This window comes from Xiphophorus hellerii, chromosome 1 (genome assembly GCF_003331165.1).
Source record: "Xiphophorus hellerii strain 12219 chromosome 1, Xiphophorus_hellerii-4.1, whole genome shotgun sequence".
In the NCBI taxonomy this organism is placed as follows: Eukaryota; Metazoa; Chordata; class Actinopteri; order Cyprinodontiformes; family Poeciliidae; genus Xiphophorus; species Xiphophorus hellerii.
This window is the reverse complement of record NC_045672.1, coordinates 169,139-193,237: the sequence shown is the minus strand read 5'-3', so window position 1 is coordinate 193,237 and position 24,099 is coordinate 169,139. Positions and strand designations below refer to the sequence as shown.

Genomic DNA, 24,099 nt, shown 5'->3' with positions numbered 1-24,099 from the left:
CGCAACAGCAATAATCGAAATCGAATCGAATTGTGAGGTTCCTAACAATACCCAGCCCTAGAACAGAATGAAAAGACCAGCTGCAAAAAAAAGAAATACATTTAGAGAAGAAAGAGAGACGGTGACAGGGAACTAGATTACCCCAGCGCTCTACAGCTGGTTTGTGGCTTGAGCTGTCCAGGCTTTCAGCCGGAGGGAAATTCTATGTTGCTGTCATCGGAAACCTCACTGCTGCCTAAATATGAAATGCCAGTGATACAACAAAGTGCTGCATCTTATTTAATGCAACAACAAAGCTGCCTTTCACAGGACTGGAAAGTATGGGCTCCAGTCAGAGCCAATGAGAGACGCAGTACCATCAAAAAGAGTCCAGAGTTATGAGTCTCACTACAAGCTTCTCACCACAACTCCAACTTTCAGGCAGTCAGGAAATCCTACTTCATTCTCACAAGTTTAATGTGGCTCATTTCTGACTTGTGAGTTTGTGATGTGTTCTTGTCATATAAAAACTTCTTACATTTTTAATACATTTTGAGGTTTTTATTTTATTTTTATTTGTATTAGAGACTTGATTTTTATCTTCTCAACCCATAAATGACAGGTCAAAAACCTTCTTTGGATCAGTACATACATACTGTAATACCTAATTTTACAGGTTGTGTTAGCAGGAACACTCTTCAGTATAAAAGTTGTTACAAAAAGAGACTCGCATTGCCACTTTTAGAATTGATGAAGTATTTAAAACTGAAGTCAGAGGAAGCAGAGAGAAGTAAGAATCTATTTAAAAATAAATTATATCTTCATTCAATTCATTGAAGCTGCAGGAGGGTAAGAGAGAGCAAGGGCTTAAGGAAATCACAAGAGGCTAACCCTTACCCATTTACAATATTCTGTAAGTGAAAAATCATCATAATTAACAGAAATAAAGCCTTTCAAAGATCCATCTGTGTGTAAATAACCTATATAATGTGTTTCACGTCATGGTTAAGTTCCTGCAATTAATGGACTTTTCAAGAATATTCTAGTAGGTCTGTATGAGGAAGGTCAGAACATTTTGAATACTGTATTATTATCTTTTATACAGTATATGTATTAAAGACAAAGGATAATCATCATAAAGCATAAAGGTTTTGGTGGGTGCATCAAAAAAAACCCTTGTTTGAAATTTAGTTTAAACTTATCTGCCTTCTGATTTGGAAATTTACAATTGCATTCTTGTCATCTTAAACATTCAAATAAAAATCTTCAGTTTTTTGTTTAGTTTTTTCCTTGCATGAGTTTCTGTCAAACACACATTCCTTTCTGCACATGCTCAGACAGGCACGTCTCTGGCAGATATTTTTCAACGGGTGATGATGTAACCTGGTTTACAACTGCAACTTTTAACTTACAACCTCACTCACGGTAATCTGAGCCCAGAGAAGACAATATGAAGGTTTAAACATTCAGTAAAAGGCAAACATAACCAGCCGGTGTCAGCTGATGATAGAAAGCATTTCACCCACATTTAATGGATGATGAAACTCAGACATAATATAAATATTTGGAACTAAATGAACTCCCTCCTCTATCTGTAGCACATGAAGCGATAACGACTGGCTGCAGACATTAAGTCGTTTATATCAGGATCCACTTTGACTCTTATTCAGCATTAGTCTCTATATGCTCCTACACCGAGGCTCCTCTCACTGCATGGTAGCTAACTATTAGGACATGTTGCACATGAGGAAGCTGGAAGAACCTGGTAAAAGGGAAAGATATGCTCACAATCATAATAACTATGAGCTGAATTCCTGCAGAGCAGCACAACACCAGGGCCAGGAAAGTCTAGATGTAAATAGGGACGGCCTAAAAATTATGCTTTTGTTTAGTTTGACCTAAATTAAATGTATGCACTGATATGTTGCCCTAAAACTGCCAGACCTCGAGATGACAATACATCCCCAAACTGACCCACTTCTGCAACATTTGTCTGGACTGCACAGGAAGGCATGAGCTGAGTTTCCTGAGCGGCAGGAAGAAGGATCAACAGCCTGTCTGTAATTACGGTACAGAGAGATTTGTGAACACTGATCTCAGCTATCTTTGGACAATTTATGATCACACCATGTGATGGCAATCAAACTGTACCTCTGAAAGACACTAAATTCTGAAATCCACTGGCTGCATGACAGTTACCATAGTACCATATTGGCAAATAAGCATGAGCCGGTATGAGACCGTCATGGTACGACACCCAAAGTAAACCAGATAAACCCGTGAAGTAAACACACTTTCATGGAATTCACAAAAAACGTAAAACACAAATTTATGTACATAAATAATGTATTGATTATGTCAGTTATAATGTTTATATTTGTTCATTGTTACAATTTCTAAATAGATAGAAAATATAAAACAGTCACTAATTATTATTTCTTCTGTTTTTAAGAGCTTATTGTAAAGAGTGTTGCAGAAGTTTAAGAAGCTGATAAAAGCTGGTTAATTGGATAGGTAGCCTGCAGTCCGCTCCCACTCACAGCTTTAAAATGTCACCTCAGTGTTGGGGGTGTTCCCGTTTTTTACAGCAGAAATGATTTCCAAACTAACAAATTAGTCTTTGTTGTAAGCCAGAAGAAGTGTAAAGCATATTTCTCAGCTAGTTGATCAGCAGTCCACAGCAATTAGTGAGGGAGGGCAGAACTGTTTTACTCCATGCTCCATTTAAAGCTGCAGCAGGTAAAATTTTTGTTTTTTTACATACTTGTGGAAACTGTCACTAAAGTTTAGTATGAGACAAATCTGTGAAAATCAAATATTGAGCTCTTTTGGCTTCTCCCAGTGTTAACTAGAAACAACCAATCAGAGCCAGGAGGCGGGTCTTAGCGCTGTCAATCTTGTCTATGTGCATACCGTTATTAGCAGAGCTGATAACAGTTTCTTTGGCACATTTATCATGCCGTTCACAAGATTGATTGACAGCGCTAAGCCCCTCCTGTTGGCTCTGACTGGTTGTTTTTGACTGGAAGTGGTGCATTTCTTCAGTAGCAGCTCAGGGAGGAGCAGGAGGAGATCAAGCTTTTCACAGATTATCTGTTGTATTTTTCTGTCATGACATGGTGACACGTTAACAAATATGTGGAATTTTTTTTGTCATGTTACATACTGTGGCACTTCTGTGAAAGAAATTTAAATGTCTTGCAGTTTTAAAACCATACCTTTTTAAAACCTCAGTAAACGTTGATACCAGTATATATTTCTGTCAGGTTAGACAGCATCACAAAGTACACTGTCATCACTTACAGCAACTAAATTTAACCTAATTGGACCTTCAAAATCCACCCCAACACGCCCTCTTCAAGATGGCAGCATGACAGGACATGTTGTAGTTGAGCTGTTGCAGGAACCCTAGCTTACCATCAACGGTGACAGTTAATGCTGTAATACAGGAAAACTGCTGGTTTGCTACAAGCAGGATAAAAGAGTGAACCAAGCAAGAGTCTATAAATTACCGATCAAACAGCAGAAAGCTTTACATTCATTTGGAGGACTCCACTAGAAACCTTCGTAACATGACAGTTATATCATTTAGAATAAAAAGTTTAGAAAATAGTCATACATAAATAGTAGGGGGACATTCATTGACTTAGCAGTTTTTCCTTCACTTGCATATGATTTAAATAAATCAACTTTTGAATAATGGCTCAATAATACACGCTTTCTATTTCATCAAGCAAATAAATATTATTATGGTTTTAAAAAACACGCCACGGGCAGAAAGAGAAGCACAAAAAATGCTTATACTAAAAATGCAGCTTAATTTCCTTAATATCGTTAAACAAGATGACTAAACGATGCAGAAATATGTTGGAAAGAAGGTGACAGGAGTAATTAATAACACAGTTTAAAATCCATTGTATTATTTTCACCATATAGAGCGTAACATAAATGTGAGTGAGACATATTTTATAACAGTTAGCATAACGTTCATTTAGCAACTGAATGCAAATCGCTGTTTACCTGTCGTTAACTTAAACAAAGAGTCATAAAAGTTAAATGAAAGCCAAAATAACACATAAGCAATAATACTTCCTCTAAGAATGAGACTACTTACCATTGCAGCTCATAGCGGTCAGTAAAATTTATATCCTCTACTAGTGTTGCTTCCTAAAAAATGATAAACATAAAATCCCCTCGGTCTCATCGTTCAGGCTGAGGAGGTGGCCACGTTGGGATTCAGACAGAGTTACTGGAAACTTCCGCTAATAGGAACCGATCATTAAAGAGATGATAAAAACGAGTCGTATATTCAACCACCTGTAAACAACAACAGCTTCGAAGAAGAGGGGCACACAGAAAGAAAAGCAGATAAACCAAATCACTTCTCGCCCAGCCTCTGGACAATGACTATTAAGTCAGGCGGACAGGCACTACTTCCGGATATGCTTTTCAAAATAAAACCTGGAAGCCATACAGAGCGACCAAAGGAGCAATGTTCATGGGAAGGTGAAACTTTTATTATGCTAGTTCAAAAACTTCTAGTTGTCTCTACATGTTTCTGTGTAACTTGACAAAGTTTTGGACTGTGAGAAAGTTTTTTTTTGGAGTTTTTCAAGTGGGAAGACATCACCGTATCCACTCCAGCAGCTGTTAACATGAATACGTGCTGATTTTTTCACGTGTCCCGGGAAATTCAGACACCAGCCCCACATGTGCACCAAACCGCATGTTAAAATATATAAATAAGCCGTAGATTTGAGACTGTAGTTAAGAACAGTCTTTCAAAATGTAGATAGTTACATTTTGTTATTTGAAAAGTCAATCCACTTAACTCATAATATAAATTTATATTAGTATTTTTACCTATATAAGCATTTCATCAAGGAATTCCTGTCAAGACTCAAGATTATGTATAATAAATCAAGACGATAAACAACTTCATAAAATGTGCATGACCATTTACAACAACTAAGTTCCTCTTTGTGCTGACACAAAGAATCGAGATAGACCTAAACTTTGAACGACATAAAAATAGGTATAAGTTTTCACAGGCAGCACAATTCAACAACATGTAATTGCTTGTTTACAATGCTATTTCAGAGTTCTTTGTAGCAAGAAATTATGAATTTATTTATTCAACTGTTTCTTTTTCATGGACCCAAACATTTAGCGGTTTATTTCTCATTTTAATTTGATATTCTTCATGTATTGTCATGAGTATAAAACCATATACTCATGGTTTTACATGCTCATTAAAATCGTTCAGATCTCACATATATTTTATTGCTGTTGTAACGGCTGCTTCAAGCTAAGTAACTGTATGATGACTAAATCAATGCAAGTTTATGCAAGTAACAAAAAAAAGAAATGAAAGAGAGTTAGTTGTTATTTGTAATGCTTTATTTCCATTACTTGTTGTGCATAATGTTTCCCCCTCTGGAAACAGTGAAATCCATTTATCCAAACCGTTCTGTCTCAGAAAGATCCAACAGTAGTTCATCAGAAGTGTCTGTTTCTTTAAATGTTGTAAATGGTTACTTTTGTCAAAGTCCTCCTGTAAAAAACTTTAGCATAATCCTGTCTACACCCGTTTCAGGTGAGCTTTGACAAAAGGCTTGCGTGTTTCCGTCGTGTTCACTCCACCTTCAGGCCCTCCTTGATGAGGTTGAGCTCATAGCACAGCGTCTCAAAGCGATAGGCCATGCGGATCTGAGCCACGTTGGTTTTACGGATGTCGTTGCCCTCTGGGCCTTCTTTCTGGTAATCTGAACCCAAGAAGTGAATCTTTTCCTGAAACCAAAACGCAGGTATGAGAAGCAGATCTACTCAAAACAAGCCTGGTTGGTGCCAGGTGAATACAAAGGTGTTTTTCATTTAAAGCAGTGTCATAATGTTAGTTACCTCATGAGACAAGCCACTCTGCAGCACACTGTTCCTGGCAATCTCACACATGTCACAAGTGCTTAGCTTGAACACCTGAGCTGCAATGGCATACTCTTCCATTAGGGGTTCCTGTGAACATAAAAACTAAGTTAAAAAAGGGTTTTACATATTTTGTGTGTGTCCTATGTACAATGTTTTTCACTCATGCTTTTGTTGGACAAGGCAATTCATAATTGGTCTTTGTGAAAAATTAACACAAAGACCAACTTCTGATCTTAAAAACATTATTCTAAAGAACTATAGGTTTTATAATAGCCTTTGTGAATAGCACTGAGTGTGTGATTGTGATGTGCATCATTGTGGCCCTAAGGGCCGCAGACCTTGGTGTAGTGGAACTGCATGGGGTCGTCGGTGGACAGAGACACCATCAAGCCCTTCTGGTGAAACTCCAGCAGCGGGTTCTTGGCATACTCCAGGAACAAGCTGTTGTTGCTAAGAGGGGACATGGCGATTGGGATCTGGGTCAAGAAGTACAAGTACTGGAGAACTGGACTCTGTTTGGAAAAACATTGACAGGTGCAAATCATGAGTTTCCAAGGTTAGATACCTGGCAGTCTGAGAAACTGTTTACCTTACACCCAATCTTTCAAAAATATTTTTCTGTCACCGTCACTAGCAAAGAATTGTTAAAAACCAGCAATACACTCAACAGTATTAACACTTTACAAGCAGAGTAATTAGCATTTAGCAGATTTTAGTATTTAGTTTTTAGGTTAAAAATGACAGAAATTTGCTTTGGGGCTGGCCCCACCCAATATATGCAGTTTATTTAATTTCTTATCACTATTAACTATTATATCTAATAAAAAATCTGACTGATTCAGCATAAATAGTTAAAGATATTTTCTCAGGACATTTCTTAAGACGTACCAGAGCTTTTAGGAACTGAATTACTTTGAATATTAGCAAAGTGTAAAGGACAATTCCATCAAAAACAAAACATTTGCATTTATAATTAAAACACAATAATGGAATCAGATTAACATTGAGTCTCTTAACACGTGTAACAGGAAGTTATTTTATTTTGAAGTGCCTTTGTTTGCAATACTGCAAGTTGAACTGTGCGAGAATAACGCTACATATGTTTTGTAATCCCATATCAAAGTTGAGATCGTTCTAGTTGTAAGTCAAAAAATAGTGAACATAACAATTTGTTTTGGTGCTGGCAGCTATTGCCAAGACAAGTTGATAATTAACACTAAAGGAATATCTTCATCAATAGATGAAAGCAGTGATATGTTTCACTGGTTCAAACAGGTTGCAAACCACTGGAAGTGAAAAAATATTTATTACTTAAAATTATTGTTATGTGGAAAGCTATGCACTGTTTCAGGACTTCGAAATAAAGTGTTCAGCTTAACCTACCCAATCGTTCCTTCGGTGATGTTTGACGAGTTGAATTAAGTTGTGTTCATAAATACCATCATTAAATAGTCTCTTCCCTTCACACCTTCTTGACAGAAGGTTGGCAGAAGAGATGGCACTTATTGAAAACATGTTTCTTGACTGACCTTTTTGAGGTTAAGACCATGAGAGATGTTGTCAGCAGTCATAAAGGCTGCCAGTAAGTGGGTGATGGCTCCAGCCTCACCACAGTGAGGCCTGAATGTGAACGTGTTCAATCCTCTCTGTCTAAAGAGCAAGAAGGAGGCAAGTAAACACAAAAACATCCCCAAAAATACAGCCAACATGACCTTTACTTCTAGAGTCAAATGAATTGTGCTTGGAAGCAAAGATACTGACCTACGCAGCTGGTTAAGAACAGCAATGTTGGCATACATGTAGTAGATATAATAAGTATAGGAGGGGTTCTTGACGATGTCCCACTCTTCTGGTTTTGGACTTTTTGTGGAGAACATGTGGCCACTGTGTTTGGACTCATCATCCACACTGTCAAATCCTGTCACCTGCACAACAAGAGGAAAACAGCTTACCTTTAATACAATAATAATGTTTCATTTTAGGGCAATCTTTATCTAATTATTTAGAGTGTTTTCAAAATAATTATTTCCTAAGATCTGTCTTAATATTTAGATTTTCATCTTGACTCACGTGCTTAAGAAAGATGCTGAGCTCTGGGTTGGACTGTGGATCAATGGTGGCCTGAAACACGGGAAGGAAAATGTTCTCCAACATTTTGCCAAAGTGTGGCACAAAGTTCCTGCCTCTGAAGATGTCACTGAGGTTGAAATGACAGAAAAAGAACATCATTTACCCTTCTGGACCACTATCAGCATTACAGATGTTTATTACATGCAAAATAGGTTTAGGGTTTTAGATAACTTTAAACATACAAAACAGGAAAAGTCTATGTTAAAAATGCTACAGAGGCGGTCATTCTATAAAATTATGAACACTTACTAGATTCTGGGAACTTGAATCATCCATTTGAGGTTGGGGGAGACGACTCTGTGCTTTACAAACCAACTGGAGAGCTTACCCCACTCATTGGGATTACAACCATAGATAGACAGACGGGGCTCAGCATACTGGTACTTGGCTTCCTCCAGGTCACTGGCTACTTCCTGTAGTCAGAACAAGGTCAGATAAAGCTGAACATTGCTCAATTTAGTTCTTGAAATTTCACATAGTTATTCTTTTACATGTGTATGTAACAATAATGCCACTTTTCAAGTTTCCTGAGTCTTTTTAACTAATGACAAAGTGCTACGGATTTCATTGTCAAAACCCTAATTCTGCTTAACCAGAATTACAGCAGCTTGATAAAACAACCTATCTGCAGATACTCCTTTTAGGCCTCATTTTGACACCATCGGCTAACTAAGCCAAAAGGACCACATCCTAAAAATGAGAAAAACATTAAATAATCTCTAAATGGTTTCACTATTGATTCAGACTGGTAACCAATACAATCAAAAATGCTATCAATAAACAATATTGGAACTTATATACCATCATTAGCTTAAAATGCTAACATGTGCTAACTTTAGTATGTTTGGTAAGATAACCTGCTAAAATTGTAAAATTGCATGTTAGCAAACAGTAGCTGTAAAAAAGTAGCTTTGGATTAAAAAAAAGTACCTTTGTTTAAAAGCCTGTCCTATTTAGATGTTGGCTAACTTTGGTGCTTCAGGGAAAAATATTTACACTGTAAACTATGTTTATAGCACGATAACTGCCGTCTTTAGCATATGGCAACATTAGTTTACATATTTGCACATTCTAGCTTGTTCTTTAGCATTGGCTCAAGCTACATTGATACATTGGTATTTATGCTATCAATATCATAACATGAGAAGCTAAAATGCTCAAATGAAAACTTCCAGATATGTTTGCATTTACAACTATAGGACATTTTCTGTGAGAGCACTTTTGTCCTGTAGAAATTAATATAAATGCATTTTAAAACAGTACATTTACATATTTATTGCATTGCAGAATTAAGTTTGTACGAGCAGACCTTAATAATAGTGGCAAAATATTCCCCACTGATGTGATTTTCGGTCTTCAGGTAGAGGTCCCGCAGCTCGCTGGCTCCTACAGGGTTGTACTTAGCATTGAACTTATCGAAACGTTGGAATGTTTGTCTCCCCTTCAGAAAAACAGTTCATAAACACATTTCATACATTTTTTCTAACAGTCTGTAGATGTTGAATATTTTTCATATATTAAGTATGCACTCATTCATGTTAATTTGACCTTTTTAATTTTTTTAACGGTATATTGACATCCAATTGATGCAATCTATTCCTAATAGGAGCTTACAGCGTGCACGTCCAAAGAGTCCACGGTGAGATTGTATGGATGCAGGTTGAGGGATTCAAACAGCTCCCTCATGGTGACCTCCCTCCCTTTAAGGTTGTGCACCACCCGGTCAGCATCCACACGGTAAGACCTTTTGATGAAGCGCAGCAGATGCTTCTGGTTCATGCAGGCAGCAGCATGGATGTGGGTGTCCACCTGAAACACGGCAATAACAAATTATAATTGTTCGTTTCGCTTGGTGTGATGCCTGAATGTGGTCACTAGAGGGAGCCACAGCAGAGGAACAGTTTGAGTAACAGCTTTCCTCATGTTTTCAGTATTATCCCTTTTAACTGTTTTTTTATAACCTACAGGTAATTTTATGTTTAATTAATTATTACGCGTTATGTTTTGTGTTTTGTATAATTGTTCATAGTAGTCTGTGTTTGCAGAATTTGTTGCAGTACCTTCCTGCAGTTGTAAAAATCCCTGTGGGGGTTCATCTTCAGCTCCTTCATCTCCTCCATCTCGTTCAACATCTCATGCACATTGAACTTGGACATGAGGAACTTCAGACGCCTGTGAGTGTAAGTCTTCCTAAAAAATAAATACAAGCTTGTAGAAAACTCTAAGAAATTAAACTCTATTTATGGGCGATAGCATCAAAGAGTTTGTGTAAATGGTGAGTAGATGTAAATAACAACAATAACAGCACTTCTGATCAAAAGATTTACTTAAGAACAAATCTGAATAAAAATACATCAGGTAGAACATCACTGAGGTAGGGTTTTTAGCATGTCAACCCATGCTAAAAACCCATGTGTTTAGCATGGGTTGACATTTATCCTCCTTACATGACATTGTTTTATTGGACAGCATTTGGTGGCTTGCACTCTCAGTCACTTCTAGTTGAAGAGAAATTATAGTTTTCATAACGTTTAGAGAATGAAAGTTAAGTAGATGTTTCAGAACGGACTCACATTGGGCCCTGAGCAATCAGCGCGATGAGGAAGTTCATGTCATCAATGAAGGTGTTGTAGTCTGGATGAGGTAGGTCCTTGGGCTGATGCTTGTCAGCAGCTGCAACGTCGTTGTACACATACATGAGGCCGTCCTTCATACGAGCCACATAGCCAAGATTCTCTGGCAGGTCTGAGGTGCCCAAAGGGTCCTCCCCATCTTTTGGAGGAGCATTGAAGACTGAGGATCCAGCGATTTGGTAGAAAGAAAAGCCATTAAGGCAAAGAATAAATCTTGCTTTGTGGATGATGCTTGTCTGTTTTGGGTAAAATCACTATGCTAGTCTTTCTGTCTTCTCACCTGGCTGGACCTCATCTTCAACTTTAAACATGTTCCCCTCTATCTGACACAGGAACTGGGAGGCTGTTCTGGGAAAGTGCTGATAGGCTAGCCTCATGTATTTCTCCCTGATGGTTAAGGCACGGTACAGACCCTTACAAGACAACTCAAAGTCATCCATGGTCACCTGCTCAGATGAGAAAAAACAGACAAAATATACTGTACCTGTTTATTAAAAACATTTTTTAGAGTTGACCTCAACTGAACGATTTTATGAATAAAAATATAGAAGGTCTGAGGTCTGACATATCCAGTAGGCCCAGTTTTTCAAAGGAGAGTAAATACTTCCATTTTTGTTGGCTGGTATTACCTTGAATAAATTTGATTTATGTATGTAAGGATCAGTAAAATTTACTTTGTTGAGCTGTACGTCATGTTATAATATTATTTCCTCATCAAAAACATACAGATAGAGTTGCCTTGATTCTTTCATGAATGTTTGAGAAATCCTGTAATCTCCAGGGTTACAGCTGTGCAAAATGCCTGGGTGGACCTAGCCCTGCCTTTGAGGACAAAGCTCCTCTTCAGAGTTGCAGTTTCCAGTGCCTCACAGAGCTCCCCTCCCCCATTCAGCTCCTTCAGACTAGCCAGCAGCAACTGGCTGGTGGAACTGCTGAGTTAATTATAGGAGCCATTCCTCAGAGCAACACTTGTAATAACGTTATTAAAGGGTTAATAGAGGAGCCATGTCATGATGACTTCCTGAAGGCGGAGCTTCAGAAAGAGCAGGAGTTTTTAAAGAGACAGCATTGAAACCCAATTTCAATGCTTTAAATTACAAAGTCAAATTTCTCAAAGTCATGTTTGATATGTACAGCATTTCAGTGGTGGAGAAAGTACTCATAAAAATTTACTTAAGTAAAAGTACAAACACAGAGACAAAAATGTACCCTAGTAAAAGTAAAAGTACCACATTAACATTTTTACTTGAGTAAAAGTAAAAAAGTACTGGCTTTTAAAAATACTTAAGTATTAAAAGTAAAAGTACTTGCTGAAAGCATTACCTAATCGCTAATACAATATCATTAAGAGTACCTATCGTATTTAATTTTAATATATCAGAAATGTGCCATTTTAATTAACAATGCCACAGATAAAGCATGTTGTTATTGTGTTTACTCTCTGTGACAGTTTAGACTTAGATATGTGATTCTATGCATCATAATTTCAGGGACGGAAACATCTCATCTCCTGTCCTAACATAGCATGAACTTCACTTTTTTTTGCCACTAATGGCATTTATTTTGAAAGAAATCCAACAGAAAGGGGATGGGAAGAAGGTGGGGGGGGACATGCAACCAAGGAGCCATGAAGCAGTGTTGTAGTCAAGACCACCAAACCCGAGTCCAAGTCAAGACCAAGACCAGCGCCCAGTGCTACATGACACAATAAAATTAAGTGCACCTATCAATTGCTTCTCAAATTGATTTGAAAAATCCACATTCCCATAAAAAACCTAGATATTAAATACTTAGAGTTGGAATAAATTTAACCAGTATCATTATCAGTTCAAACTCTTCTTCATTCTGCTGTGCCACAATCCACGGAGGTCTCCTGCCATCCCTAAAAAGATAACGCCCTGGGCGGTTGCCCATATCAGAAACCACAAGTGTCTGCACCATTAAACATTAAGCAATTAATGTTTAATTAACATTAATTGCTTTAACGGTAAACAACATTAGTTGTTTACCGCATTAACGGTAAACAACGCTCAACTACGAACACTGTCCAAGGCGCAACCAAGTAACCAAGCAGAAGGAGCACCATGACTGTTCTCACCCTGTCTGCCACCATGACAGGAGGTGAAAACAATTAAAGAGCAATGAGCATGTTCTGCGTTCTTTCAATTAAATAAAATAATAATAGCGACTGCAGTGTACGCAGAGCATCACAAGAACAAAGAACGGCTCTCAATGAGGCTTCAGTCCTGTAGGACTTAGTAAAGATCCGTCCAGAAGAATCAGATCGTTCGTAAATGTTATAGCACTATATTGTAGACTTTGGACACAGCGTTGTCCCATATATGCAGCACGTTAGTCAACACCTCCGCACAATAATTCAGCGCATGAGTGACACTTAGGTTGCATCTGCGATGAAAAAAAGTTGTCTCTGTACAGCTAGCTTTGCTAACATCACGTCCACAGAGCTTATCTTTCTTTACGCATCCTTTTCAAGTGACGCCACCGTCTGTGAAAGCGAAGCGCTGCTGATTTTACATGTCGCCAAATCTTATGTTTTATGTAGCGAAATTCTATTACTGACTATTAGACAGACATCTTCTCCCGCTCATAGGAAACTGCTGCGCATGTCTCGGAGCTCCGCATGCGAATGAAAGGAGGAGGCGATGGGTGACAATAGACACGGAATCAGCAAGTCACGTTATTGCTTGGATTTTACAGCGCCATGTTAAGTCCCTGAACTTCACATTATAACGGAAAAAAAGCGCAACGCGACTTGGATGCAACTAGTAACGCGATGGTTTTGTAGAAATGTAGTGAAGTAGAAAGTACAGATACTTACTGTAAAATGTAGTAGAGTAAAAGTCGAAAGTATCCATTCTTAAATCTACTTAAGTAAAGTACAGATACATAAAAATTGTACTTAAGTACAATTTTAACGAAGTTCAATTTTCGTTACTTCCCACCACTGCAGCATTTTTATAACAACTGAAGGTAACATAGTTACTTGACTGTGTTATAAAATGGTGCTATGTGCCTGGAAAGTACATATAAAAAAGTGTTACAAGATGTAAAAAATCGATCACATTTCTCACAGATGTTTTCTATTTAAAATGGTAACTAGACTGAACTTTTCCAGTCACACTGACCAGTCAAAGCCACATTCACACACATTTATACACCAGTGCACAGATCAGTGTGTGACATGTGACAGAGGTAAGGTGGAATCAAACCTACAACTACACACCCTACAAAATGTCTGTATGTAGAATTTGTGTTGTTATTAGAGTAGGTGGGTTCATGCTAACTGTGAGACTTGCAGCTGCAGCAGACATAACAAGCCAGCTCATCTACAGCATTCTTTTCCAGGAAGTGGAGATACCAAACTCGTGGCCCTGAAACCTGAGCTCCGATCCGGCCCTGGCCTCTGGTGATGGCCGGTCATTCACTGAAACTTGCAGTCAGTGAAATTCAATATCAGGGAAGTGAAAACAACACCTGTGATCAACATACTGCAAATTTTAAGTTTGCCATATATTTTATCACTTCTCTGTAATGAAAATACTCATCACACCAGTTATTCAGTAACAGCTGCTAAGGAAAATGATTATTTAATGCTAAAAATACACTTAATCTTATGACATGTGTAAAGGGAAAGTCAACACTTTATTGGAACAGTTTTCTGTGGAGCATGAGGGAGCTCACAATAGCAGACATTCAAACAAAGCAGGGCCCTTTTGCCTCCCCCACACACAGAGCAATAAAATTTACAGCCCGAAAGGGGTCAGAGACTTCTTGGCGCCAGAGATCTTCCGTATCAGGCAGAGATGACCACGGGGTAGTTCGCCTTTTGCTTAGATAAAAAAAACAGACACCTTTGCTATAAATCAGGAAGTCCCAACTTTCTTTAGGGGCCTGAGGGAGTTCTAATTGGTCGAAGAGCAGAACGCCTTCTTTGCATATATTAAATAGGGAAACACCCTTTTGGTTTATAGTTTCAGGTCAGCGCCGGAGAGGGGAGAGTTTTTTCCATCTTTTTACTCCACGTTGGGCGCCTTTGTCTGTCTCTGTGTTCGTTTGTCTTCCCTTGTGTGTTTTTTATTTTCATGAGAAAATGCATATCTCTGTATCTCTGCAACTTTGTGATCGATTGCTTTGTATGAGATTAAAACTCCGTGATCTGTGACGTCAACACGTTTTGTTGTTGTTTCGTTTTTAGCAGCACGCGGTTGCAGGACGCTCACGGAGAACCCCGCTCGACCCGGCTAACAGGAGGAAAAGGAGAGCCATGCTTTTCCAAAACTTAAGCTAACATAATAACTTTTCCCCTTAACACAGCCTATTAACATCTCTTCAATACATGGACCTTACCAGAGGAGCCGCGTGGTCACGTGCGTGGCCGTCTCACAAACACACTTAGCTTCCCGTTAGCTAAGTACAGCATAATGGCAGAACTGATACAACTTCTACACCTTGAAGCCTGTCTGCTACACAGTCTTACGTTAGCTAAACAGATCAATATGCAATGTGTACTGTATCTGACATACACTAAAGATTTTATTTTAGCAGAAAAGGCTTTGGACTAAACTGTTACTCGTGTTAGCCACGTTAGCACCAGGTACAGCTAGTCAATCAACAGTCGCTGTGTTCAGGGAAGCGTTGATTAATAATCGAGAAATAAATATCAAGCCTGGAAACTTGATATCGTAACGGACTGAATGTTATGTTTTTAACGTAATCGTTGCTCGTCTTGCTGGGCGCAGGCGGTTGCCACGGTAACAGGTGTGCTTAAACTACAAAGAGAGAGAGAGAGAGAGAGTAAAAAGGTAGGAGTGGTTTTGAGTTGATCACCTGGTAGGTGGCGGTAAATGCACCTTAAGTTGGATGCCAGCCGCCAATAAAAAACAAAAGAAGAAGAAGAGTTGATCACCTGTTCGGGTTATTTTACCTTTGTTTACCTTTGCTGTGGCGCATTACAGCCGCTGTAGTTTCTAAACGTTGGACTAATTACCTCGTTCGTTTGTGAGTTTACGTCATTCACAACAAGCATCAAATAGAACAAATATATTTCATAAAATTTTAACAAACAAATGGCTTCTATCGTGGTAATTATGTGAAATTAAATTAATTATATCCCAATTTCAGAAGATTTGCCTTTACCTTTACAGAGCTCTTTGGTTCCTCCTATCAGTCTGTAGCTTCTCATATTGAGGTCATCAAACCAAATTTCAGATCTACCATAACTGACTGACACCTGCTGGCCTCAGGTTTGCAACCAGCTTGTGACTGAGAAACCAGTAACCTCCTCCCAGATGATGACATGAACTTGTTAGTTCCTCTGTCCATTGTAGTAGTTGATATATTGTGAAAATCCGGTAGAAATGATGCACTAATCAGTCATGTTTACATAGAAACAACGGGCCAAGAGGCTTTGTTTGTGAGACTTGCGTGGGTCGGTTGTGGGCGGAGCTTGGTAAGGTCCATTACAACAACATCTTGACAAAAGTTCATACTTGGAAGAATTTAGGGAGTATATTGTATACAGAAAGCTGGGGGTGGTGTCCAAGGCTTTATGAGGCCCTGGGCAGAATTAGATGGGGAGTGGGGGTTGGGGGGTACTTCCTGTTAAACCCACCATGATTTAGTACAGATTTGGTAAAGTTCAAATCTGTACTAAATCATGGTGCCTTGGTGCCTTCGAGGACAAAGTTTTATTTTTTTTACTCTTACCAGATTTGGATTTATTTTCAGATTTGGATTTAACATTTGTCTTCTGACTAATATTAGTAGTAATATTTATGTTTTGGAAGTTGACCCTGAGCTAAAGATTAGGATGATGGAAACAGCGGCATTCCAACCTCATTTGAAATACTTGGAAGGTAATGTTAAGGAAAAATGATTATTTTTAGTGCTTAATACAGTTAATCTTACGACATGTGTAAAAGGTATAGTCAACACTCTTATTTGGAACAGTTTTCTGTTGAGCATTTGGGATTGAGCCAGATGAGCAGGCATTCAGACAAACAGGGGCCAAAATGCAGATCACTCAATGGAGCCTCCCCACTGTGAGGCCGGGCCATAGGAGGCAATAAAATTAGCATTCCCGGCAGGGCAGGAGCACTGGATAGATTTCACAGGTATCTGTGAAGTCTTATCTCAGGATTTTGCTGTGCCCGGGATGGCCGTGGGACCACAGGGGGTCAGGACGCCCTTTTGTGGTGCTAGAGACAGATGGTCCTTTGATCTTGGCCGTAGATTGAGGGGAGTTCCAAGTTTCTCTGAGTGCCTAAGGGAGTTTCCAGTTGGTCAACAGGAGGAACGCCTTGACTGCATAAATTAAATAGGGAAACACCTCTTTAGTATAAGATTTCGTGTCAGGAGAGAAAATGCAGAGAGCGGCCACTATTTTTTGCCTTTTTGCATCGGCTCTCTCTCCAAAGACGTCCTTGCCTTTTTGTTTGTCTTTGTTTTGTGTTTGTCTGTCTTCCCCTTGTCTGTCTTTATTTTTATGAGAAAAATGCATATCTCTGTTCCTCTGCAGCTTTGTTGATTGATTCATGCGTTGCTTTGTATGAGATTAAACTCTGTGATCTGTGACGTCAACGCGCTTTGTTGTTGTTTTCACTTTAGCAGCACGCCGCCACTCGCTGAGGATCCGGGAAAATTAAAGAGGAAAGAGCCAAACGTTTTGTCCAAAGTTAACATTAAATTACCTCTTTTTTTACAGTAAATAATAAATACTTTTCTCCTTCCCCACCTTCATTAAAATAAACGTATGTCACCATAAGTCACTAGTTTAGGCTTATATAGTGTAGTTAAGCTTCTAGTCTTCCAGATTGTTCCAGGAAGTAGACTGTACCCCAGCAGCGTAGTCACCAATGATGTCCACTCTCTGGAAGTCAGGGACCTCCAGATAGGTTGGGATGTCCACCACCACGGGGGCAGCAGCTGCCTGGGGGGCGGCCATGGTACGGCTGCGCTGAAGTCTTTGGCTGTTAGCCGTAGACAAACATTACAAACACTTCAGCGAGCTCACTCTTACACTTTAAACTATATGAGCTAACCCTGAATTTAAAAATCTGGATTCTTTTTATTTTATTTTGCAGCGTGCTCCATCTCACCGTTTCTCTGTGTTGTCATTGGCATGCAGGTGGTGTGCCATCTCCTGGTGAAGGATGGGACAGTCTTCAGCCACATCAAACAATGAGATTTCATCTCGCACCTGCTCGTCTTTAGTCTCCGATGCAAAAACCTTCTCGGCGAAGGCCCTCATGTTGTCATCGGTCTCTGCCAGGTGTGACAAACATTTTTACTAACTCAAATGTATCGTCCTTGACCCCATGCAGGACTGGACAGCTCTGCTCAAACCGCATTCAGGACCAACTTCTAATCTAGTTTGCAGAAACATGACAGCCATGTACATGACGGTCACATGTAAAGCTTATTTAAACTGATGCATACAGACTCCATAACATGCATTGAATAGATATGACCAAAGACTGATTCAAACACTACAAATCTGCAGCTCTGACAACAGATCTATGGATTAAATATCTTCAACACTCAAGCCTAGACTTGTGTGTTTAACCCTCTTTTGTAAAGTATCTTTGCTTTCAAGGTGTCAGACTTTCTTGTAACCATAGCAGTCAAACCAATCGTTCTCCAGAGTTTTTGAAAGTTTGGGAAACCAAGAAGGTCTGACTCCTTGTAAGGACTAGATAAGAAAACAAGGGACAGTTCTGGAAGTGATTCTGATTGATAGATGATATTAGAAAGAAGGGCGAGTGTCTGGTTGTGACATGCTCCTACTGTACAGCCAACAAAGTCTAAAGCAACACAACTAATCCAACAGGGAGCTAAAAATGATGCTTGGCTTCTCAGCTTCCATACTTACTCTGTTGAACTGATTGTACCGTTCAGGAAAGTTGCATCAAACAGGATAAAAATCACAAAAAGAGAGGGTTATAAATACATCAGTTAGAAATGTTATAATCATGTAAACAACCACATATTAAAAATAAAGTATCGTAGATGTTCTACTACAGTAAGTGTTGATGGGAACCTGGAGGTTAGATGAGGGTTTAAAAGTGAGGATGATCATGAAAACAGCTTCATGAAGTCAACGGCTTCTTTGTGAGTAAAATCAGTCGAATCATAAAGAGATGGTAACTGCATTTTCACAACCCATGCAAAAGATTTCTGATTTCCCAGCAGAGCAACTTTGAGTCAAATAAACAAGAACTGGAAAAAAAATATGCTGTGGATTTTACAGGCACTTACAGATGCTTTAAGAACCATTTGTGTAAATCTTGTTCTGACTGTTTAGGTCAATAACTTGTGATTGAATTTGACTTTATTGTGCGAATGTTCAAAAGCTGTTCATTCTGAAAACTTTGTGCTGTTTCCACTTTCAGTCCATTTATCATAAATATTACCTCTTCTATTCAAAGCTTTCATTACATTTTTATAAAATAAACCTTTTCAAAGTGAATTTTTACAAAACAGAAAATGAAGGAGGAGAGCTCTGTGCTCTATGAAGAAGTAAAAACATAAATGTTAGTGAACCTTCAGTAGTTATGGAATATTTCCATAACATTTTCAACCATTTGCATATAGTGGTTTTCATTTTTTGGTCTAGAACTAAATAAAAGAATTAAGAATACATTTGTTTTGACTTTTGTTGTTTATTTTGAAGGTTTAAAAAAAATCTCCAGCTGTGCTTGAAAAGCTCTTTGTTTAGTTGAAACTAATCCAGCTGATGTTAGCTGCTGTAAGTGTTTCAGGTTTTGAATGAGAGATGATCAAATGAAGAGTAGAATAGAATAGAATAGAATTTATTACCATTTGCACAGATGTGTAAGCACTTTGGAATTCTTCTGTTTCTCCAACTCAAGAATAGTACAATATTTAAAAAAAATAGAAAAGAAAAGAAATGTAAGATAAAATGGGCACATAAAATGAGGAAGCTCTTAGCATGATGTTAGCATGTCTGTAGCATGACTGTGGCTTGACCTTAACGTGACGTTAGCATAAAGTTAGCATGATGTCAGCGTGACATTATCCTGAATCACTGTGCATCAAATGCCAAGTTCAGTCTTACAGAAGGCTGCAGGAGGGTTTATTTTAGTGAACCAAACAGGTAACATTGTTGCCAACCCCCATTCCGCCTCACCATGCCACCCTGGGTGGGGAGTCATATCTCTAATATCATGAGCTGGCTCTGGAAGAAAAGCCATTTCCTTCTGGCTGATTTGTGTTATTTGGTCATTCACTTTTGATTTGATTGAGTTTTGATCCACAGCGTTGTAGAACTATCAGACTAAATCCCATTCTCCACCAACTATTACTACATTACATTACACTACATGCCAGATGTCTCATGCCTGGTAAAGGCAAGCCTATAATTAGCTCCCATCAGAGCTCTGGGTCAAAATAAACCAACGGACTTTTTCATGCTGCAGATCTGATACAACCAATGAAACCAGAAGAGGTTGGATGAGCCAAGATAAGAAGTATAAAACTACTCGATCCGCGCTCATCCCACATTAATAAGGGACTCTCAGCTGACAAGTCACGTCTATCATCATCCTGCTGCGCCTTTAGAGGTGATATTGAAGCAGTTATTATATTCTGCTTTATTATAGCTTTATCATATCCTCCTCATTTAAAGCTGCAGGAGTAAATGATAAGAACTCGCTACAAGTCAAGATCAATCTTTATTTTGAAATGAAGTGCATCAGAATCAAAGTGATCTGACAGATAAAGTTGACAGCTAGGATGTGAATTTACTATGAAAAGCTAAAAGATGTGATGTGTTTACTGACGTGGGTAGAGTATCCAAAGACTGCACTGAAGAGTAAAAAAGTAATTGGTCAAAAATCTATTCTGGTCCTGAGTGATCAAACATCAAACATTTAATATTTTAAAATGACATCATTAGACTGACCAGAATATAAAATTATGTGTACAATGTGGTATTTTAATGACCAAAATTGAAATAATGAATATAAAATAAATTAAAATATTAATATAAAAGAACATAGTGACAACTGACAAAAACAGGGAAAAGAAAAAAATTCTCCAGATAAATTTCTTTCAATTTCAAAGTTATGAAACTTTGACAAAACTGGTAGGTGTGTGTCTGGTGGATTTTTGGTCAAAACAAGTTTGTTCTTCATTCAGTGAAGTAATTCAAGTAAGAGCAGAGATATTTCTTAATAAAAATACTGAGTACATGTAACTAGTTACTGATCAACTCTGTGCATTTCATGCTGATGTCTCTTTTCTCAATTTTTCTAATGTTTTTCCATCCTGTGGGTCATTTTTTAAAACACAAAATAAAAATAAAAAGTTCAGCATGATGACCACATCTTTTGTGGAACACCTGAGAGAATGCCATGAACAGCTTCAGTCCTCCAATCATGACAGCCTGTGGTTACTATGCCAACACTCACCTGGCACCTGGACTTTGGGCATGGCGACGGCGTTGCAGGAGTCGCTTCCTGTGGAAAGGAGAGGGAGGTCAGTGCGCCGGAGTGAAGCCCCCTGCGTGAGTCGGCTCTGTTAAATTGAGTCTGCCTCACGTGTCCGCAGGACGCACTGCGCCCCTCATGAACGTGCCTTCATGTAAGAGATGGGGGGGCTGATATGTGTCAACATCTATTTTAGGGTGTCTGTGTGCACCCAGGTGTCACTGACAGACATAATGTTTTCATAAAGTGATGCGCGTGAGTGCGTGCGTGTGTGTGAGTGTGTGTGTGTGTGGCAGTCCGTGTTACATAACATCCTAACAGCAACGTAAGGGACAGTAAAACTGATTGGTTGGTGATCAGCTGGAGGGTCATGACACACCGAGGTGACCAATAAAAAGAGAAAGGATGAGGAAACGTAAATCCTGATGAAGTTTCCAGGAGAAATTCAGAAAATATTGTCTCATTTTTTGTGACTGTTTAATTTTGATCTGAAAAATCAGTTTATTTTGGTTTATTTGGGTTATTCTGATTTTCCATCCACCTTGGCTCAGCTCATGTGTGGGACTTGTTGCCTTCCTAAACCAGCAGCATTGTTTCTAGAATGAAGAAGTTCCTGAAATACTCTGTCTTGTCACTTGAACTTCTCACATTTTATCACAGTAGGACAACAAACTTTAATGTGTGTTAGGGAATTTTGATCACCACACAGATGTGAAGAGGATGGAGAGTGATATTTATTTTTATGTTTTTTAATAATTAAAATCTGAAAAGTGAATGCATTTGTACTCTGTCTCTCTCTGCTGTCAAATAAAGTCCAGTGAAGCTAGCTGCCTTTGAGAGTCTGATCATTATTAAACAGGATAAACCTGTGTGGATATAATCCCAGATTAAATGGAGCTGTTATGTGAAGTATTTCTGCTTTAATTTCCAGTACAAATTTCTTACAAGTAGCTTTTTAGCACGATGTAGCAGCTTAAGTCAATAATTCTTTAATATTGATTTAAAAAATGTTTTAAATAAAATGATTGAAAATATCATAATTAAAATAATCAGCCAGTGGAGCAAAAACTTTTTCATCAACAATTATTCACTTAAAACAAGCTCATGCATCTTGCTGAAAAGCTGCTTGAAAGTTAGTTTTGTTAGTTTAGAAGAGCCTACTCAAAGTCCAGATGCAACTCCAACTGAATTCATAAGAGCTGATGACAGTATTAAACTCCTGACTGAACTAAGGTTGTTTAGTAACGTTACATTAGTAAAACATTCAGCTTTTAAGTATAAAATATTCTTCTACAAAGTATTAACAGCACACTTTAAAAGTTTAATTTGTTTTTTAAAAAGTGTCAAGTACATTCTCCCTCTACTTCACACTTAAACCCAACTGTTTTGATGTATTACACTGAATCCCAATGAAATACATTAATGTTTGGGATTACACTTTGACAAAAAAAAGAAAAGATTAAAGGGGGATAAAAACATTTGGTAGGTAGGTGGTCCTAACTCCCTCCTCCACACATTTATTTATGTCATTCAAAAACAACATTTTAATGTTTCTGGTTTGCTCAGATATGACTGATTATTTGCAGACCTGCTGTCTACTCATCCTGTATGGGCTGCTTGAGAACACTTCACTGAACATCTATTTTTAGCTATGCAATCCTAAATGTCAAAGGTTCCCTTCCAGTACAACTAGTTAAAGAGATCAGGTTAGAAAAGGCCAACGAGTCAGGTCACTTTTCAAATACTGAAAAGTAAATTTGTTTTTTTTTCTTTTTTATCCTAAATCAGAGGCAGATCCTAAATATTTTTGAAACCCCCATTGGAAAGTTTTTACTGCAGTAAATTCCAGGCTAAAACTTCCAGTCTGTTTCATAATCAGATTTTACACATCAGATTCTGACTACCATCTGAACAAAAAAATCAATGTTCAACATTATATTTTTGTTTCAATGACTCATTTACTAAAATCTGACTAGATATCATTGTATTTCATCTGAAAATTAAATCTTAAAGTTTCAGACAGAACGTTTCCTGTTTGGCCTCAACATCACAAAAACGTAACACTGCGCAACAAATTACCAAAAGATTTACTCCAGGTAACTGAAATGACCACTTCTTTAAAGAATCTGAACGGGATCAGACTGTTCCTGACCGTGAAGTTGAGATGATAAGATCCGTGTTTTACAACGAAGTGAGGCGTTCAAGTTCATGCGGCTCGTGTTACCCTGATCCTCCTGAGCCGTACGGTGAGCCAGTACTGGATTACAAGGATTTTCCCTCTACTGCTCAGGAAGTTGTAAAGGTGAAAACAGCAGCAAAAACAAAGTTCCTTCTCTTCATGTTGAATGTTCCACAATGCAGACATGAACAAGTATTAAAAATGTTTTTCACTCTAATTGAATCAAACCAGCATAATTTTATGAAGAAGAACCACCGCCTTGAGCTCTCCACCTGTGGTTTCCTGATCCCCTCAGCCCACAAAAAAGCGTCTGGATTGGGTTTCCCGCACTGTAAATCTCTCATTTCTGTTGGGCAAGACGAGTTCTAAGAAGAAGAGGAGAGGTTGTTTTTCTACCATCTTTGAGGCCTTTGCTAGCTCAAGCCTATTAAATTCTGCTGAGTACTTCTCAGTACTATGATCGCCATGCAGAATGTTCAGTTCACTTAGGAGTAACTTTCAGTCCGTCTTTAACCTACAGAAGTTCAGTTAGCTCACCTTTATGATGGTGACAGTGTGGCAGTAAACCCTCGTCCACTAACTTGATGCTCTGCTGTCTGTTCTACAGCTAGCCAACCACAGCTACATCTGTTGGTTTCATCAGTTTGTCAAGAAAATAATTTGTCTTAAAGTGTGTGCTTGATCTTTAAATTATGGATTTCAACAATATTTACCATGTTGACAAAATATTTTACTCATAGACGTCCTACATTGGCTACAGTACTTTAATGTGGTTTGATTTCTC

General features: G+C 38.4%; 2 protein-coding genes across 6 annotated transcripts in view; both read right to left on the bottom strand.

Moving 5' to 3' along the window:
* Positions 1-4,407, bottom strand: part of dennd2c (DENN/MADD domain containing 2C) — a 29,962-nt gene extending 25,555 nt beyond the window's left edge. For all 4 annotated transcript variants that reach the window (XM_032562844.1, XM_032562863.1, XM_032562855.1 and 1 more), the window contains exon 1: positions 4,094-4,407. The gene's annotated coding sequence lies outside the window, so the exon portion shown is untranslated. The remainder of the gene's footprint in view (positions 1-4,093) is intronic.
* A 950-nt stretch (positions 4,408-5,357) lies between these two features.
* Positions 5,358-21,245, bottom strand: ampd1 (adenosine monophosphate deaminase 1 (isoform M)). 2 transcript variants are annotated; one of them, XM_032562974.1, is made up of 16 exons: positions 21,119-21,245; positions 18,559-18,567; positions 17,786-17,951; positions 17,524-17,656; positions 10,948-11,113; positions 10,608-10,827; positions 10,095-10,224; positions 9,649-9,843; positions 9,344-9,475; positions 8,284-8,447; positions 7,975-8,101; positions 7,666-7,829; positions 7,434-7,554; positions 6,243-6,416; positions 5,881-5,991; positions 5,358-5,769 (listed from the first exon to the last, which is right to left on the bottom strand). In XM_032562974.1, the coding sequence occupies exons 1-16, from the start codon at positions 21,138-21,140 to the stop codon at positions 5,614-5,616; spliced, it is 2,190 nt and encodes a 729-aa protein (XP_032418865.1). In that variant the 5' UTR covers positions 21,141-21,245; the 3' UTR covers positions 5,358-5,613. The 2 variants fall into 2 exon arrangements, with proteins under 2 accessions (XP_032418865.1, XP_032418872.1); XM_032562981.1 differs by lacking the exon at positions 18,559-18,567.
* Between the last annotated feature and the right edge of the window lie 2,854 nt (positions 21,246-24,099).